Source organism: Chrysemys picta, chromosome 7 (genome assembly GCF_011386835.1).
Source record: "Chrysemys picta bellii isolate R12L10 chromosome 7, ASM1138683v2, whole genome shotgun sequence".
In the NCBI taxonomy this organism is placed as follows: domain Eukaryota; kingdom Metazoa; phylum Chordata; order Testudines; family Emydidae; genus Chrysemys; species Chrysemys picta.
The window spans coordinates 97,183,557-97,200,106 of record NC_088797.1 but is presented as its reverse complement, the minus strand read 5'-3'; the positions used below and the strand labels follow the sequence as shown (position 1 = coordinate 97,200,106).

Here is a 16,550-nt window from a genome sequence, read left to right as displayed (position 1 = left end):
CCCACCCCTAATTACAGTAGCACCCTGTGCTATAAATGTAGGCATGCTAGCGTTCTGCATGGCAGAAATCAAAGGTGAAACCAGTTTATAGTACTTGTGAGATGTTGGGCTGGAAGGTGCTGTATAAGGTCCTTGTCTCCACATGTTCAGGGACCAAGCCCTGGGTTCTAAGGATATGAAGGGCTAGACGCTCTTCACCCGGTCCAAGGTGCTGATGCAATTTTTTGTTAATCTCTGAAATAAAAAGAAAGAACTGAAATAGGGCTGAACTCATGACCCAAAATTTGCATTTAGTAATGGACTGTATTCATACTTGCAAAAATCAAACAAACGGCAACCATTCTTGTATTTACCTGTCCATGCAGAGAGAGACTGCAAACTTTAGTACAAAATGTACTTGTTTTTTACTCTTATTCTTCACATTGTTATAATTTAAAGTTTTTTATTTCTATAAATCTGTGCATTCAAAAGAGATAAATATGCAGTAAATAGCAATGAGCTCACCAAATTCCTCCAAGGTGTAGTCTTGTCCTCCATAGTTAATCCTGCTTCCATTTTCTGAGAGGATAGGAGGAGAGTAGCCTTTAAACCTGGCTATATTTTGCAACATGTGTGTTGGCTTCAGTTGATCTCGCCAGGTATTTACACCTGAACTTTTAGGAAATAGAGCAGATCTTGGAATTAGTACACTACATGCTGTTTTCCCCCGAAACATATACAAAATGTGATAGCTAAATAGTTGGTGGGTGGAGTTATACCAGGGCTAAATTTTGCTACTTGACTTTTCTGTATTAGTGAGGGTTTTATAAAGATAAAATTCCATTCAAGGTCACAGCTTTCTGTGGTAGCCATGTTAGTCTGTATCAGGAAAAAAAAAAAAAAAAAGAGGCGTCCTCCTCAGATATATATATTTGCATTCAAGGTCAGTTAAAGTTACTCAGTATGTGTTGTTTTAAGCCCCATCTCTGTGTATTGGGAAAGGAGAAATCATTACAGCAAATTCATCTTATTGCAACTCATGTTTTTGTATTTAATGCCCTGTGCTTGTCAGATAATTTGATTACGTGTTCTCTCTCTGTGTGCAAGTAATACTTCCTACCACTAACAAAAGGTTGCATCTAGAGAGAGAATCTGCCTAAGAATGTGTGGAGTAACAGTTTTTGTAGACTCTTCCTAAAAAATTGCAGTTTTTTTAAGACTGTAGATGATTCTATAGGTACACAAAACAGGTAGCAGAGAGGCCATAGCACTTTCTATACAACCAAATGATAGTGAAGAAAACCTGGCTTTTTTACTGATTAGAGATCTTACTTTACTGGCATAATGTTTGAGGAGACAAAAGCGTGACTTACATGCAATACTGCTGTGGTATGCCACAATGAGCTCCAAAGCGAGAAAGGAACCTGTTCTCAAGATCAATGATGGTTTCACCAACTTTTTCATCACGAGTCAGCATATCATAATCATAGACTGAAATTTTCAGATCCTTCTCTTGAGGCAGGAAGCAGCTGAGTTCATACATTCTAAAAGTACAAGGTCCAGTTAAATATTAATGGTCATGAAAGTTCATTTCTGAGAAGTAGTCATTTTTTAAGACATTTAAAGAAATACCCTTGGTGCTGATAGACCTAAAATTAGAGTTACCATTGCTGTTTTGCTTTGTGCCTCCACACATGAATAAATCTGTATGTGTCCATATGGGTACCATGGCTTTAACAATCCTACCCCTGCCTCCTGCAGATTCTTTAGAACCATTGTAATCATGTGCAGCCAGAGTTGGGACTTGGATAACAGCTATCAACAGTTTAGGGAATGCTCGTCCAAAGACCCTTGTCTCTGGGGTCTGATAGCTACTTTTAAAAAATCACTGTTATTAATCTATGTTTTTCGTATGTGCAGAAACTTTAAGAATTTCACCTTGCCAATCTGTAACTGATGATTATTCTAAGTTTCCTCTGCAAAAATTTTTCATCTAATTTGCTGTTTTGGGTGGTATAAGTATCATAACACCTGAGACAGGCACTCTCTTATACAAGTCACACTGTGTCCCCATCGCACAAACTTTCTAGCAGCTTTCAGATTTTTATAAAGTAAACAAAACTCACAAGCAATGTAGATGTCTATTAGCAATTCACAGTATATATGGATCACTTCTTTATATGTACAGTGAAAACACATTTACAGTCTTAAAAACTATGGCCAAATTGTTCAGACTCGGGTGCCTAAAGTTAAGCACCTGAATCTACAGAGGCGCTGAGCACATGCAGGTTCCATTGACTTCAAAGGAAGAGCAGCGGGATCAGCATATTTCTGGAGATGCTCAGAATTTTATACAATTGGGCCCTAATAAATAGCCAGCATACAATTGTGAATAAGGTGTCAGAGAGTTTAGAAAATACATAAAAACAAGATGAGTGTAGTGTAGAACTGAAGGTATAATGGTAATGTGATGATTTATTCATGGACAGAGATTATGAAAACACTTTAGAAAACACCAGATAAAAAAAAATCAGAAAATGAGTTACCTGCCAAAATCTGGGTTGAGAGTATTGGGAACATAATGATCTCTGTCTTCAATTACTTTTTTACTTAAGGTTATTTTTATATAAGGATCACACTGTTTGGAAACAAGATGGGAAATAATACTATTAGGTAATAATTTTTTGTGTGTGTGTGCGCCAATTTTTCTTGGTATCACTAAGTTCTTAAGCACAAAGTTAGCTCCTGAACCTCAAAAAAGTAAAGTGTCTCACCAGCCCATTGTTATCCTGGGGTTGGAGAGCTAAGGCTCTAATGATATAAATTCGCACAATGCACTCCTGAGGTCCACTGTCTGGTAACTCACGGAATTGACGAGGAGGAGCTGGTACAGCAGGATCATCTGATAATGGATAGATTCTAAAGGAGCCCTAAAAAGAATATGCACCAAAGAATCATACAAGTTAGAGACAGAGGAGACCTTTTGCTAGGTTTATCTTGTCCATCTCCTGCTTTAGGGAGGGACTGCTTTGCATATGTGCACAAAAATTAGACCCTGATCTTGGCTATTGAAGTCAATTGGAGTCTTTCCATTGGCTTCAACAGGCTTTGGATCAAGCCCATAATGTATGTAGGGTTAGATCCTCAGCTGGTTTAAATCTGTGTAGCTCTTTTATTCCAATGGAGCTATGTTGATTTACTCCAGTTGAGGTCCTGGCCCAATGTGTTTATGTGTATTTCACCATTCCAAAGATACCTCTGCATGTTTCCTTCTGTGTATAAATCACATTGAAAATATTTTTACTAGGGCTATCAATTAATCACAATTAACTCAAAAAAAATTAATCACGATTAATCGCAGTTTTAATTTCACTGTTAAACAATAGAATACCAATTGAAATTTATTAAATATTTTGGATGTTTTTCTATATTTTCATATATATTGTATTCTGTGTTGTAATTGAAATCAGTGTATATTTTTATTAAAAACATTTTCACTGTAAAAATGATAAAAGAAATAGTATTTTTAATTCACCTCATACAAGTACTGTAGTGCAATCTTTGTCATGAAAGTACAACTTACAAATTTAGATTTTTTTTGTTACATAACTGCACTCAAAAACAAAACAATGTAAAACTTCAGAGCCTACAAGTCCACTCAGTCCTACTTCTTGTTCAGCCAATCGCTAAGACAAACAAATTAGAAAATGCTGCCCTCTTCTTATTTACAATGTCACCAGAAAGTGAGAACAGGCATTTGCATGGCACTTTTGTAGCTGGCATTGCAAGGTATTTACGTGCCAGATATGCTAAACAATCGTATGGCCCTTCATGCTTCTGCCATCATTCCAGAGGACATGCTTTCATGCTGATGACGCTCATTAAAAAAATGCATCAATTAAATTTGTGACTGAACTCCTTGGGGGAGAATTGTATGTCCCCTGCTCTGTTTTACCCACATTCTGCCATATATTTCCTGTTATAGCAGTCTCGGATGATGACCCAGCATATGTTGTTCATTTTAAGAACACTTTCGCTGTAGATTTCAGAAAATGCAAAGAAGGAATCAATGTGAGATTTCTAACCATCCCAAGGTTTAAAAATCTGAAGTGCCTTCCAAAATCTGAGAGGGACAGGGTGTGGAGCATGCTTTCAGAAGTCTTAAAAGAGCAATACTCTGATACAGAAACTACAGAACCCAAACCACCAAAAAAGAAAATCAACCTTCTGCTGGTGGGATCTGACTCAGATGATGAAAATGAACATGCATCGGTCTGCACTGCTTGAGATTGTTATTGAGCAGAACCCATCATCAGCATGGACGCATCTCCAATAGAATGGTGGTTGAAGTTTAAAGGGAACTGAATCTTTAGCGCATCTGGCACATAAATATCTTGCGACGCTGGATATAACAGTGCCATGTGAACACTTGTTCTCACTTTCAGGTGACATTGTAAACAAGAAGTGGGCAGCATTATCTACTGCAAATGTAAACAAACTTGTTTGTCTTAGCAATTGGCTGAATAAGAAGTAGGACTAAGTGGACTTCCAGGCTCTAAAATTTTACATTGTTTTATTTTTAAATGTAGTTATTTTCTGTACATAATTCTACATTTGTAAGTTCAACTTTCATGATAAAGAGATTGCACTACGGTACTTGTATTAGGTGAACTGAAAAATACTATTTTTTTTGTTTTTTTTACAGTGCAAATATTGTAATAAAAATAAATATAAAGTGAGCACTGTACACTTTGTATTCTGTGTTGTAATTGAAATCAATATATTTGAAAATGTAGAAAACATCCACAAATATTTAAATAAATGGTATTCTATTATTGTTTAACAGTGCGATTAATTGCTTGACAGCCCTAATTTTTACCTGTAAAATTTGTGAACAAAGCCACAAAAAGAGTGCAGAATGGAGTACATAAGCTGTTTTAGATTCGATTCCGTAAGTACCCCTGACTGAGAAACATTATGGGTAAAATGCTGGCCCCTCTGAAGGTCAATGGAAGTTTTGCTATCAACTTCAGTGGGGGCCAGGATTTCACTTTATATGCCTTCATTATATTAAAATAGAGACGGCGTACCATGTTCTCAGCTGATGTGAAATGGCCTTCCTCCACTGAACTCCAATTGAGCTAAACTTATTCACTCTAGTTGACAATCTGGCCTGTTATTTCCTTTAACTATATAATAATGTAAAATGTATTTTCAACAGATACAGCAGAATGGTTTGTGGCAGGGGGAGGGGTTAGCTGATCTTTTTATTTTAAACCTATTATTTCAAAACCACAGTACTAGGACAGCTTCCTGTAGCAGTAACCATTGAAAAATAACTTGCTCCTCAACATATGCCTGTGCAGCATTGGTCCTCTGAATTAACACACAAGTATCTCTGGAGGAGGGAGATATATGCTATGTTGTCCCCGCACTGTGCCACTGAAAAGAAAGGGCCTGATCCTGAGAGGTTCTGAGCACCTGCATTTTCCACTCAGGCAAACATCACTATTTAGCAAGGCACTTATACACATGGTTATGTCCTAAGGAAGTCAATGGGACTTCATTAAACTCAAAATGTTTTGCTGAATAGGAATGTATTCCAGCACATGCTTAAGTGGTTTGCTGAATCAGAGTTTGAGTAGGAGTGGAGGGTGCAATGTACCTCTCAGAGTCAAACAGAATGTGTCTGGCACAGGAGTAGACTCAATGTATGTGCAAATGATACATTCAAAGGACTACCTCCAGCTTTTGGTTACTTTTTCATTTCTGGTGCAACAATAGGATACTTTTTTTTTTTACCTTAAATTCTCCTACCACTGAAGGGTCATCATTGTCCTCTGATTTCCCTCTGTACAGCTTAAATGTATCAGAGAAGTCTGTCAAGCCCTTAAATTCAGGTACCTCCTCCAGTTCACAATCATATACCTAAAGTAAAATTGAAGTGACATTTAAAAATTTAACACACACACCAAGTCCATTAAAAAGCTAGTGTCATTTTGGTGTAGCAAAGCTGTACTCCACTTAGGAGATGTTAGGGCACAAAACCATTCGTATTTGCACTCTTACCTCTTTACAGGGGGGAAAAGAACAGAATCTATCTGGAAAATGTGAGTTGTTTCTGGTGCTGTCAATTCCCACTTGTGTCTTAATCAAAACCCAAATCAACTGCATTCCCCAACCTCAACCTCACTTGTGCCCACATAGGTGTATACATGAAAAAGTGGGAGTGGTCTTAGAAAGGATATTTCTGGCTCCAATTTACACCAATGCATAAAGAAAAATATTAATTAAATATACAGAACTGCAGACTCCATCAATGTGCTTCTGAGCTTTTCTCCAGAGAAATCAATGGTAAAACTCCTATTGAGATCAGTGGTGCAGGATCAAGCCCTTAATATCTGTGTCTAGTCAATAGAGGAAAAAACTGCAAGACCTTTCTGGAACTCCTTTCACTCCCTCCCCACATGCCCTTTGGCATAAATAGTGACAAATCTGATGTGGGAAGAGTCGTAACTTTCCTTACTAATATTAAAATCAGAAGGATATTAAGGGTCTTATCTTTATCTTGGCTTCCCTGTTTGCATGCCCAAAATAATTACAGGCAGTTATGTGCCTGTATTTATTTGTGGTTGCATCTGGTATTGAGATATTTAACTATTTATGAACCTACATATCAGGTACACAGACATCTGTATGTCTTTTTTTTTTTTTTTTTTTTTTTTTTTAACCAGGTGAAAATGGAAACTGACTCCAATCCATTTAGGGCTGTCAAAACACCAGTTTCACTGTTCAAGTTCTGTTATGCACAATATGATACTTTGGAGAGAAGTCAGATGAAACTTATGATGAGGTTGGATTGCTTACAATTATGGCAATATGAAAAGACAAGACTTAATCTTTTTTTTTTTGGAGACTAACAATCAGATACAATTATTTTTATGTCAAAAAGATAGAACATTTTGACCTACCAAAATGTCCCTTTAATTTTTTTATATAGTACCTTTAAAGTGTCATATCCTTTTTGAATATATTGTCCACATTTTTCATGGTCTCCTATTGAAGCGTAAAATTTGCTCCACCAATCAACAATTTCTTCTTCCTTAAAAAAAGAAAAATCTCTTTTAGTGGTAGACAAGAATGAACTTTATAGCATGCACTCCAGCCTCTTTCTATCATCTATAAAACAGATGCAATGGCTAATTAAAAGTATAACAAAAGCTATTATTCAAAGGTATAATAAATAATAAACAAATAAAGGTCTGAATCAAAAAGAGAGCAATGAAATTTAAAGTTAGGGCTAAACTGTCTTACTTAACTCATAGGAATTACAATACCGGATCTATCAATGGTCTGTCTTGTCTAGCATCCTGCCTACAGCAGCACGTACTACTTTGTCTGGCCTTTCTTCTTGAATATGCACCTAGCCACAGCAATCTATGCATTTTGGCTATTGCAATGAATTCTAGATACTGTGGTGCCTGTCTCCTTCAAAATGCATACATTTAATTTATTCATAATACCTAGAGTAAACAGGTCATAAAATTCTTTCATATGGGGGTTAAATACATCAGTCCTGAGACAGGTAAAACTCCCATTGATTTCAATAATACTGATACAGTTAGAATTATATTGGTCCAGATCTTCAGCTGGTGTAAATTGGTGTCACTCCACTAAAGTCAATGGAGCTATGCTGCCTTTATACTTGCTGAGGATCTGGCCCATTGATTTCAAGGGGAGTTTTGTCAGAGTAAAGTCTACAGGATATGTCCATTAGGAAGGAGTAGGGAAACCATCAATGAATTCTGGAAACTATTACCTCACTTTTCTTTCCCCTTATACTTCACAACAGTGTGCAAAATATATATATATATATATATATATATATATATATATATATATATATATATATATATATATATATATATATATATATATATATATTGTCCTAGTGCTGCACCATTATAGTGAGCAAGGAAATAATTTTAACAGTTTCTTTCAATTATTTTGTCAGCATCTTATCATAGATATGTTGTGTATCTAACTCTATAGGGATTAGACAGGTAAAGTCACCTGTTATTTGTAGAAAGTAATCACTCTAGAGAAAAAATCCAGGTAGTAACTATGAAAAATATTAAAGGATTGTGGCATTTATAGAGGTGATTAGTGATACTCAGATCAATAAATCTGTTGTTTTGAATAACTTTTGGATTAAGTGGAGGCTCACATTTCCATTTTGCATAATTTTCCTAAATTTTCCATTCTGGTCAAAAGGTGCAGGCAGCATTTTATTCTGATGTTTTTCAAAAGTTACAAATCCCTTCTCCACCCCCTAAAAGTATCAAAACCAGAATACAAAGTTAACTTACCGATTTCTACCTGGAGCTTTGACTTACAAGAAAGCACTATGCTATTATAAATAAGGAACATTGTAATTACCTTTTCTGTAAGCTGCTCATAAGGATCCATTCATAAAAAAGAGCAAAACAAAAAAAGAGGGTAAATAAAAAACAGAGTTTATAATGTTTTACATTGGGGGCAGGCGATAAAGAAGGAAAACTTCGTTTTCATATATAAGTTTTATATTTCACAAAATGTTTTACTTACTTAGGAATTATTCAGAGATGATTTGTTGCTTTATTTGTTGAACTATAGTATTTATTACATACCCAGTGAAATGTTGAAAGTTGTCAGGATTGGGAAATTTATGTTTTGGTTCTTGTAACAATGTTTTAAAAAGTAAACAGAGAAAATGTGTGAGAGTGTATTTATACTCTCGTGGAACCCAATGCCGCATTCCTCTCACACCCACAGCTTTAACGGATTTGTTTTGGGTGTGCAAGGAGGAGTGAGAGATCTGGCCCATACTTTGCTTGGTTGGTTCCCTTACAAGTGGGTCCAGGTCTATCTCTAAATCAAACGTAATAATTTTTAATTCCACCGAGATTTTGTTCCAAAGGATACACACACACACACACACACACACACACACACACACAGAGTAATTTGGATTGTTTTGTTCTTTTTGAAGACTCTCATATTTTACTCCTTACATATTTATAAAATAGTTGCTAATGCTTACAAGTCTTTTTGTTTCTCTTTTTATTGCCAATTTGCAGCTTTAAAAATTGTGGTCATTCTATAGTCTAAAAAAATGTGAAGAATTATAAATACTCACAACAACTTTCACAATCGCAAAATTAATTATATAATTTACATTATGAATAAGGATCTTCCATGAAGAGCAAATATTGTACCACACTTATTTGGAAGCAATGATTACCGCTAGTGATTTTCTGTGTTTGTAGCACCCATTGTGTTCTAATTTAGAGGTATAATAATTAGATTGTTGTGCAAACCAAAAGAAATCCAGAAAATAGCATATGAGCATACAAACCAAATGTACTACTCAAAATTCCTCATTTCTATAATGAAGGTAATTGTCCTGTTTGGATATTAAAATGTACTGTATTTCAGTCATCATGGCTAACTTTAAGATAAAATCAGAAGTATCCCATGGTAACAAATAATTTCATACTGTATGAGGATTTATGACAATTTCTAAACGAGCAGTTTGCCCTCAGAAACTCTGATTACCTATCTGTTCACCTACAGGTATGTAATAAATTTAAAGACCTTGCATTTTTTAATCTACATTTTTTCACTAATTCACAATGTTGAAGATAGATGAATGACAGTTTTTCATGAAAACAATGTTGTTTGCCTTGCTGTGCAACAAGCTTCATTCTTAACTCTGAATTAAGGGGATTTACCACAAAACATAATTATTTATGGTCTCTGAATCTTTCATCAGAACGTAATGTTCAAGGTGCTGACTGGTTTAAGACTAATTTTTTTCCTGATATACCGTCAAATGTCTTTTCAAACAATATTTTTAATAGCTTTGAAAAATGTTTAAAATCTAAATCCCACAAATCCCCACCACAAACTGTAAATATGATCTATATTTTGGATGCTGTTAAAATTAATAAGCAATGTTCATTCATAAAATGCCAGTGATTTAGGCTTAAATCATTATAGATAAATTGAGATTTTGGAGAGAAATATTCACATGGCAAAGACCAGATAAAATAATTTATCAATTTCTTTAGCTATCCAAGGACCTCATTATGTATTATTATAAATGTTCTTTCATAACAAATATTGAACTGCTATTTATTTATCTGCTCCAATTTATGGAGACCCTGTACTATCAGCCACAGTTGAGTCTTAGCAAGGTAACAGAATTATGTTTTTATTTACTGTTGATCAATCAGTATGTTTTCCCCTGGAAAATCTAATTTTAAACAAAATCCAAATATTGGTAGTAGGGCTGAACCAATCATTAATTCTGAGCTGTAGATATATGACATGTAAAGGAACTGGAAGAACTCCCTAGTAATTGTAAATATACTACTATACTTCATATAAAAGCATCCTTCACTCCAAAATCTCTCTACAGAAGAATTATCAAAAGAGAAGTGAAAGCCACATGACCAAGGCACCTAAATCCCCACTTGGTTATCTTCATGCATTAGCTTCATACATACATGCACTGCTGTTGGAGAAGCCATTTTGCTGAGTGCTGTTGACATACTGCTTAAGCACTGGAAATTGGAATGTAATTGATGAAATTTCTGCAACTGGGCCTTTAGTGTGTTATCTGTACATCACATATGCTTTCCAAAAATATACTTTTAATTCTTCTAAAGAGACCTTTTATCATATGGATGCTATTAGTGTATGCAATGCAATATTATATTTACTAAATTGATGTCCAACTCTTAAAAAAAAAAAAAAAGTTGTCGCGCACACTGTATAGTATTTATAAGTTTTCCCTTCTATGAGTGAAATCCTGGCCCCATTGAAGTCAATGAGAGTTTTGCCATTGACTTCACTGAGACGAGGACTTTTACCCTAGGCATCTATTTTGTATATAATTATTAACTGACATAAAAAAAATCTCAATATGGATTGGGAACTTGGAAAGCATTAACATGATTAGATCAGCAGGCCGGTTTTGTTTCTACTATTTTATGTTAAACAGCAAGTCCCTATGTGTGAGAAAGTAGAATATAGGGAAACGCATTATTATGAGGTCTCTAAATGAGTCCACTCTTTCTGACATTAAGATCCTGAATGAGTAGTGAAAAAAGAATGTGTACAGTACATTCAATGAACACGTTAGAAATAGGGACCAAGCCACAAAATTTGGATCTGAGTTTGAACTTTTCCAAAGTTCTGGATGTTTTCACTGACCTCTGTAACATTAAAAAATCTTTACTTGTATAAAGGAAAAGATGGAGTCACACAAACCAAAAAAACCCAAATTAAATCCCAAAGCTGTTGACTTATGCTTAAAATTTAATATGGATGTGCATAAGAAAAAACACAGAGAAAAAGTTCCTGTATGTTTGAAACGTCTGGTTTCCAAATACAAATTTTATCATTCTGCTTTTATTTTTTTTAAGAAAAAAACTGCTATCAAAATTCTGGACGAAGAGCCTGTATAACTTAAAAAAAACCCAACACCCTTTAAAAATATTGTTTGGTTTGTCTGTGTGTTTTTTAAAGAAATTTGTTAATTAAAAGCATCTACAATCAGTAATTTTTGAAAAAACCTGCAAGCTAGGGGACAAATTTTGCAAACATAAAATCAGTGGGATTTGACCCCAGGTTTTAACAAAGACCAAACTTTTGTAATTGAATTATAAATACCTGTAAAATAAGGTTTTATAATGGGATTGCTGAAAGAATCAGAACTTTGAAGAGATCCACAGGACAGAACAGAAAGAAATATACATGATGCCCTGGGCAGCAGAAACGTTTCACTTGATATGAATTTGGGATGGCCTTAATACTAAGGGGGTGGCAAAACTATGACTGAGATACAACTGCCATTCTAAATGGCGTCAATAAATCCTTTATACCATGGTCTTGATTCTCTACTCCTTCCAAAGGGAAAGAAGAGAGCCAGCAGGGGATCCCTGATTCATGGGTGTCAAACCCCAGTGGCAACTCAAATTTACACCAGTGGAGGATTGGGCAATTTTTTACCATGCCCCCTCAAATCACCCCACTACCACTATCACCACACTGCACTCCCTTCCTTCCCCCAATGCCAAGGTGAAGGTGGAGGGGAGGGGCAGTTAGTGCGGAAGGAGGCAGAGAGTTCCCTTATGTAAGGAGAATGTTTCATTGGCTATCTCTGGCTAGTTCCAAGTCCTTTTGCACTGCATAAAGACCTTAGCTGACCAGAGAAATTCCTCCCCCTGCATTTTGTTTATTGTACTTATTTTTAAAATGTTTGGAAAGCATTACAATTGTTAATTGGTACTATATTTTGCATGCCTCTCCCTGCTCCTTGTTTTGTCTTGCATCCACAAATCCGGCATCTCCTGGATGTCTCACCAAAAACTTTAAGCTTAGTGTGGCTAAAATTAAAAATTGTCACTGATTTCTTCCTCCAAACCCTCTCCTTTTCCGGCTTTTTCTCTTACTGCTGATAACACCATAATTCTCTCTGTTGCTCACAAAATAACCTGGGGACATCTTCGACTCCTCTCTCTTTCTGTTTCTCACATCCATAGTGTAACCTTCAAGCTAAATTAGGTAAAATGTTTTAAAACAGAAACAACACAGAAGACTCGATATTTTGGTATTTTGATGTACCTGGTCAGCCATATGCAACTGCAAATGCTTTCCAGAGGTGACTGTGTAAGTGAATGGACTAAGCCTCACACTACTTCTAGCTGAATGGAAAGGTTGGACAATGGACTGAATGTATACTGTTAGCTGCTTGAACATATTGATATATCTATAGTCTGGTATGCCTGTGATAAACATCTGCTGCTTTCACTGGCACTGTTTATATAGCATAATTACAGAGCAGCTACGCTACATGAAAGACAAAAGGGGATTGCATAGAGAGGGATCCTCAGTAAAGCAAGAAAAGAAGCATTAAAAAAATATAATGCACATCATAACTGCAAGCCCCAATGACAAAAGAAAAAAGATAAATAAGCACAGAAGCAGTTGTTTAAGATTTAGTGTGTTAAGCATTAAATCTGGGTGAATAGCTCAAAAATGTTCAGCAAGTGCTTGCTCAAAAACTTGAATTCAACACCAGTTGTGTCTGTTGTTGAATTCACTTTGGCTTTTGTGGATGCTTTCTACGAACAATCTAGAAAATGAGTTTACGGGCAGGAGTAGTCACAAAAATATTTTGAATTGTAAGCAAATATTCAAGAATATTCACAGAGCACAGGTTTAGAACTTGTAAATGCAAATATTCACAATAGAAACCTGATTTTAAGTGTAACTCATCCAATCAGGAAACAGAAATCTGCCATATGACCTGTGAGTTCAATAAACCAATCAACACTTCTAGAATTTCATATCTGAACACCTGCAACAAACTGCTCATGAATGATCTGAAGACCAAAAATTATTCACCAAAAGTATTTAGTGAACAATTCGGAATAGGAAATAATTTGAAAAGTTATAAACTGCTCACAGACAATTCATGAACAGATAGAATAAACTGACTGAGAATACATTATTATTAATTATTTATTCAACTCTACTTTGCATGAAATACATCATTTCAATGTTAACCATAAGAAAAAAAGTAATAATAATTAAGATACTTCCTTTGCTCCCCTGCCACAATACAAATTTATTTTAAATGACACTCCAAAATGCTCCACCAATTTTGCAGTTGCTTCTGCGACTTGGGCAGAAAAGCTTACAGAAATCCAAAATTGTATGCTAAGTAGTTGTTAGTAAATCATGTGTCCAAAATATGAAAGTCAAGCATCAAATTGCAAAGATTACCTGAGCTGCTAGTAGTGGCTTTGTGTCTTCCATTTCAATGACCACATCCCGACGAGGCACAGCAGACAGGAGGCTAACTGTAAATGAAATATTTTCTTAAGGTGAAATATGCCAGTCAATTTTGCTATCAGAATTTAAATTCAAATGTTATAGAAGATGTAAAAGAATTTATTTGGTGTGGGTTTGACTTTTTAAAGCAAGCAGTTATTTGCAGTGTTTTGTTAACTGCTACTCAGGATTAGCTCTTTAAAGAAATTAGCAAGAAATAGCTATGTTACATATATACTTTTCTCTCTCACACACAAACACATATCAAAAGCAATGGAGTTTGAAGAAAAAGCCATAATGGGACATTTTCAAAGCTGCAAATGGCAGGTCGGCACCTAATGCCTATTGAAAGTCAGTGGATGTTAGACTCTTACCTGCCATTTATGGTTTTCAAAATCTTCCTATTGCAATTGAAAAAAATGGTGCCTATATACATAATATGACAGTACAGTATAGTGAACTGATGTGTTCCATTAGGAGCCTGATCTTCAAGTTGATCCATGTGGGTGCTTATGTGGTCCAAATGCATGGAGCAGATTAGGTCCTATGTTTCCATGCTACTTCCTTTTTTTAAAAAAAGCTACTGTGGTATTTCCATCCATTCTCTGGAATAATGATGATGGCTTTCTAAGGAGCACTGAACATAAACTAAGTAAAAGATGGGAGGATTAAATAAACAATGGCTTTCTGAATAAATTTACCCATAAAATATAACGCCATCTTCGTAATAACTCCCTCTTTGCTTTCAGTCTTTTATCTTTCTCCTTGAGTGTTATTCTCTACATCAGTACTACCAATTACAACAGTCATTTAAAGGTAGTTATATTGCATGCATATGCTACAGAAGCCTTTTGGAGGTACCAGCTGATCCAATGGGCTGACACTGTCTGTTGTAAGAATACAGACATTGCCCTGTAGGTTGTCATTTCTCTTCTGAGGCTCTATAGATTACCGCATTGGTGATTAATACTGTGAGTTTGATTTTTTTACTCAAACCACACTGTCACTAACTTAATAAACAACACTAGGTGGCTATAAATCTATTCCATATATATAGTGAACATTCAAGGTGGATTACTCCAATCTTCCTCAAAAAAGGAGGAGAATTGTTGTCATCTTCTAGCTGCCTACCTTTTAGTTGTGGTGCAATGTCTTCCCTAGTAGAGTAGGGGTCACAGCGAAAGTCTTCTAGGGACTCAATGGTACACTGTCCCACAACTGGTTTCCGTCCGAACTGTCTGTGGTCTATCACTTTAATGACTAGTGATGGAGCATATATCTCCTCTTTGGGCAAAAGCTAGAAGTTAAAAATAGAGTTTAGTTGCTTGTGTTTAGAACCATGGTAGATAAGGAGAATAAAGAGTTTTCGCCTGAGTAAAGACTGCAGGATTGGGCCACAGTCTCAGTAATTTAATACTAAACTTTCATGATCTATGCATGTATATTTGCATACATCATGCAGTTCCATGCTGTACTAATTAAATATCAGTATAATAATCTTTTAAAAATACATGTATTGCCTCAAAGTAAGATTTCCCGAGCCTCAGATATTACAGTGATGAGGGCCGTACCTAGACAGATCTATAGACAGATCATCAACATAGTCATATTGATTAGTAGCATTTGGGAAGAAATGTTTAACTACCATTATGAGAATTTTCAGACTCAAAGATGAATGTCTTACATTAAGTCAAAGAAGAATTGCTTATTCCTTCTATTGATTTTTCTACTAAAAACGAAACCTAGAGTGTAGAACATTTAACACTACTGAAGATCTTTGCACTGTAATTTTAACATCATACCACTTTCATGAAGAGTACAGAATATGGAAAATTTGGTGTCTTTTTGAGGTTTTTGATCACTACTGACTCCACCATTTCACCACCGCACTCTACAACGAGACTTGGAGAAGTAACAGAAGCCATTTGGTAGTTTTTCATGTTTCGTAACCCCCAGGCAAGAATCTGTAAATAAAATCCAGTATAGGCATTACTAAGGGAAACCAGTGTGCTAAAAATGATACTGAAATAATAACTGGAAGGGGAAAACAATGTCTTTCCAATTATAAGGTATGGCTGACATATACAGAGAGAGAGAGGTGTTTTACTAAAAAATGTTAATGACACTATGCTGGAAAATAAGCCATCTGTATTTATTTTATTACCACATTATTTATGGAAGCAAATATATGAAGACATTTTCTACCTTCAAGATGAGATTCCTCTCATTATATTCAGTTAATTTGAGCAGCATACACTACCTCAATAGCAGTGAGCTGAACAACAGGTCTAATTCCTTGAGGTACCATGTAAAGCTTTGGTGCTCTTTGTGATGGAAGAATTGGAAGGTTGGAGCCATTCTATGAAGACAAGCACAGAAGCACAAGTTTCTCTCCTTTTTCTTAAACAGAGTGCATTGTATATAGTAAAACATTCACAACAGTAACTGTTTCAATATACCATACTGTTTGGAAGAATATATATATTTTTAAATTACCTTGTCCCTCAGAATAAGCTCTGCAGCTAAAAGGATGCTCCCACAAGCTTTTCCTCCATTCATTACAGGATACCAGAGAAGCTTAGGTGTGATATCCACTCCTGGGTTTAGCTTTACCATAGGAGAGCAAACACTTCTTCCTAGAAACTCATCTTTGCCCTGGACAAATTGGCCAATCAGAAATCATAAAC

At 35.5% G+C, this 16,550-nt stretch overlaps 1 protein-coding gene across 2 annotated transcripts in view; it reads right to left on the bottom strand.

The window, feature by feature from the left end:
- MYOF (myoferlin) overlaps positions 1–16,550 on the bottom strand; it is a 105,758-nt gene that overhangs the window by 8,507 nt on the left and 80,701 nt on the right. For both annotated transcript variants that reach the window (XM_008163270.4, XM_042856811.2), the window contains 13 exons: positions 16,360–16,518; positions 16,124–16,222; positions 15,666–15,827; positions 14,995–15,160; positions 13,816–13,892; positions 8,419–8,430; positions 6,983–7,081; positions 5,782–5,907; positions 2,754–2,909; positions 2,526–2,617; positions 1,353–1,523; positions 505–653; positions 95–234 (listed from right to left, as the gene is read on the bottom strand). In XM_008163270.4, coding sequence (XP_008161492.2) covers positions 95–234; positions 505–653; positions 1,353–1,523; positions 2,526–2,617; positions 2,754–2,909; positions 5,782–5,907; positions 6,983–7,081; positions 8,419–8,430; positions 13,816–13,892; positions 14,995–15,160; positions 15,666–15,827; positions 16,124–16,222; positions 16,360–16,518 — 1,608 coding nt within the window. The remainder of the gene's footprint in view (positions 1–94; positions 235–504; positions 654–1,352; positions 1,524–2,525; positions 2,618–2,753; positions 2,910–5,781; positions 5,908–6,982; positions 7,082–8,418; positions 8,431–13,815; positions 13,893–14,994; positions 15,161–15,665; positions 15,828–16,123; positions 16,223–16,359; positions 16,519–16,550) is intronic.